Here is a 3,098-nt window from a genome sequence, read left to right on the forward strand (position 1 = left end):
AGAGTGCCTTGAACATGGCTGGTGCCCCTGACAGCAAGATTGTGCTTCTCAGTGCAGTGGGCAGTATGTTCTGCTGTGGGCTTGACTTTGCTTATTTTTTACGATGTTTAACAAAAAACAGGAAGAGAGAAAGTGTTAAAATGGCAGAAGCTGTCAAAACCTTTGTGAATACATTCATTCAGTTTAAAAAGCCCATTATTGTAGCGGTGGTTCATACTTAAAAATTTACACATGGAAAGACAGAATGTTGTAAATATATTTGTCAAAGCAACTTGTCTCAGAGCATTTAGTAATAGCCTGTGGGTCATGTAACAGGAAACCTACATTTGTTGCTTATGATCTCGTCCTAATTATCTTTGTACTTGTGTTGGATCAAAAATCCATATCCAAGTTAAATTTTAGAGAAGAGTGGGAAATTACTGTCTTCTGTTCAGGTAAGGAAACAATTCTGTTGAATTTAACTTCTCAATGATAATGTTTTCCTTTTGCTTCCTAGATTGAGAAAATTATTGACAAAAGGAAAAATGAAAAGGGTAAAACTGAGTATTTGGTTCAATGGAAGGACTATGGCAGTGAGGAAGACACATGGGAGCCAGTGCTGCACCTCAAAAATTGTAAGGATTTCACCCGAGCTTTCAATAGACATCATACTAAAAAGAAGAGAGTAAGCAAACTGACCAGGAGATGCAGGGCCTCCTCAAAGAAGTCTCAAGAAAACATTTCCAGATCCACAAAAACGATATTGTCTCTTACCTCTCCTAAATTGATAGAGATTGGCAAGACCCATGAGCACCAAAAAGATCCACTCTTTGGCAGCAGTCAAAATGCCAAGAGAAACTCTACCTCATCTCTCACAGACCAGAAGACTATGGAGGGTAAAAAGACACTTGTGCCTTACAGCCCCATGAAGTATGAGATGGTAGAAAATGACATTCAAAAAGAGAGCCTGCAGGAACTCCGGGACCCCACTGAACAATGTCTGGACGACAGGTCAGTGCCACTTGTAGCTGCAGACAAGAGACATGGAGCTTTAGTGGGCCTTTGGGTGGAGAAACTGAGGATGGAGGATGGGCTCAAAATAGCTTCTCTAGAGTCTGTGGTTCCTGGCCCTGTACCTGCAGCCATGGTCATAGATTTGACCACTAGCAGAAAATGTAAGTCTCCATTTCCAAGTGAATTAGATGCCAATGGAACAACCAGGATGCAGACACCTGTCATGGGAGTGAGGGCTGGGAAGAGGAAAATTCTTGATGAAAGAACACACCAGCCTTCTGATAAACATTTGCATTTCAGCCTGAGACAAATAGAAAATACTTACAGATATAAAGATATTGTTGTCTGGAAGCGGGATGGCTTCACTCACATCTTGCTATCTACAAAATCATCAAAGGATAACTCCCTGAATCCAAGGTAATGAAAGAAGTCCAGAGTGCCTTGAACATGGCTGCTGCCACTGACAGCAAGATTGTGCTTCTCAGTGCAGTGGGCAGTATGTTCTGCTGTGGACTTGACTTTGCTTATTTTTTACGGTGTTTAACAAACAACAGGAAGAGAGAAAGTGATAAATGGCAGAAGCTGTCAAAACCTTTGTGAATTCATTCATTCAGTTACCCATTTATTTTAGCAATAAATGGCCCAGCCATTGGCTTAGGAGCCTCCATACTGCCTCTCTGTGATACAGTCTGGGCAAGTGATAAACCTTGGTTTCAAACGCCCTACACTGTGTTTGGACAGAGCCCTGATGGTTGTTCTTCTGTCACATTTCCAAAAATTATGGGAAGGGCATCTGCAAGTGAAATGCTGCTCAGTGGGCGAAAGCTGACTGCCCAGGAGGCATGTGAAAAAGGACTGGTCTCCCAAACATTCTGGCCTGAAACCTTCAACCAAAAAGTCATGTTTAGGATCCAGGCAATGGCCTCAGGTGATCCTGTTGTGCTTGAGGAGTCCAAAACCCTCATGCACTGTCATATGCAGCATGAATTAGAAAAGGCCAATGAAAGAGAATGTGAAGTTCTCAAGAAAATCTGGAGCTCACCAAGGCATGGACTACATGCTCAAGTACTTGGAGAAGAAGACGAATGACTTTTGATCTAATGACTGGTCAGGTGCATATCGTTGCACTGAGAAGGACATTAGAAGCAACAAATTGCCCTATGCCCCCCTCACAGCGTGAAGCAAGTTCATCCTTACTTTAACTAGAACATGGGACTGGAAAAACACAAGCCATCTCATCATGATGGTTTTACTAAGCTACAGTAATTTATTTTAAAAATAAATTACTGCTGATCACCTCTGTCTAAACATTATTATTTTTTACTTGTATATAAACAGGCATCACTATAAAAAGAGTGAGCTCTAGACTTTTTTTTTTTGGAGAGGTTTTGCTAGAGGGTGCATGTGCTCGCCAGACAGACAGAGAGAGACAGAGAGACAGCAAGCGAGAAATCACCCCCCAGGGGTGATGGTCACACCGCAATCCCTTCTCCTCCATTCTCCTCTCAGGATCTTGGGCACACATGTACACGCACCCGGCATGAGTTTTAAGCCACCAGTTCCGGGATGCGAACCACAGTCGACTATGTGGGAGTCCAGTGACATAGCCATTATGCTAACTGTTGGTTCCCTAGACTGTTGTTTAAAGTAACAACTTTTATTTTCTTTGGCGAGTAGTAGATGGAAAATATAGGATTAATGTTTCATGGGTTTGTGTGACAGAAATACCCAGAATAATGCTTGTTTTCTCACTTGATCTTGGAGAACATGGATGCCCCAGGGATACTTTGTTTGCACTCATTTATCTAGCCCTAGATAATGATATAGATCTGGGATATTGCCTTTATTGCCTTTGTCTTATTTCAATGAGAAGTGAGCCTTTTCCTTAAGTATAATGATTGTTCATGTGTGCAGGATTCTGACCTGGTGGGGCTCCAGGATCTGTCTGAGACTCCGACCTTTAAGCATAGCTTTGGTCGATTCATCACGTTGGCAAGGCCATTCCTGTATGCCCCCTGACCTATGAGCAAAAGCTTGGGTCAATATGCTCCAGAAACTGCAATAGCCTTGCTGGGAAGTGACTCCCCTCTTATTCCCTCATTTAC

At 42.4% G+C, this 3,098-nt stretch overlaps 1 protein-coding gene across 1 annotated transcript in view; it reads left to right on the top strand.

Annotated features, from left to right (window-relative positions):
* LOC102473038 (chromodomain Y-like protein) overlaps positions 1 to 2,219 on the top strand; it is a 7,779-nt gene extending 5,560 nt beyond the window's left edge. The window contains 5 exon segments of the mRNA XM_014588481.1: positions 497 to 1,406; positions 1,409 to 1,561; positions 1,564 to 1,609; positions 1,611 to 2,033; positions 2,035 to 2,219. Of these exon segments, the coding sequence (XP_014443967.1) occupies positions 497 to 1,406; positions 1,409 to 1,561; positions 1,564 to 1,609; positions 1,611 to 2,033; positions 2,035 to 2,089 (1,587 nt within the window). The 3' untranslated portion in view covers positions 2,090 to 2,219.
* Positions 2,220 to 3,098: the final 879 nt, after the last annotated feature.

Source organism: Tupaia chinensis, unplaced genomic scaffold, assembly GCF_000334495.1.
Source record: "Tupaia chinensis unplaced genomic scaffold, TupChi_1.0 Scaffold000037_22, whole genome shotgun sequence".
Taxonomy (NCBI): Eukaryota; Metazoa; Chordata; class Mammalia; order Scandentia; family Tupaiidae; genus Tupaia; species Tupaia belangeri.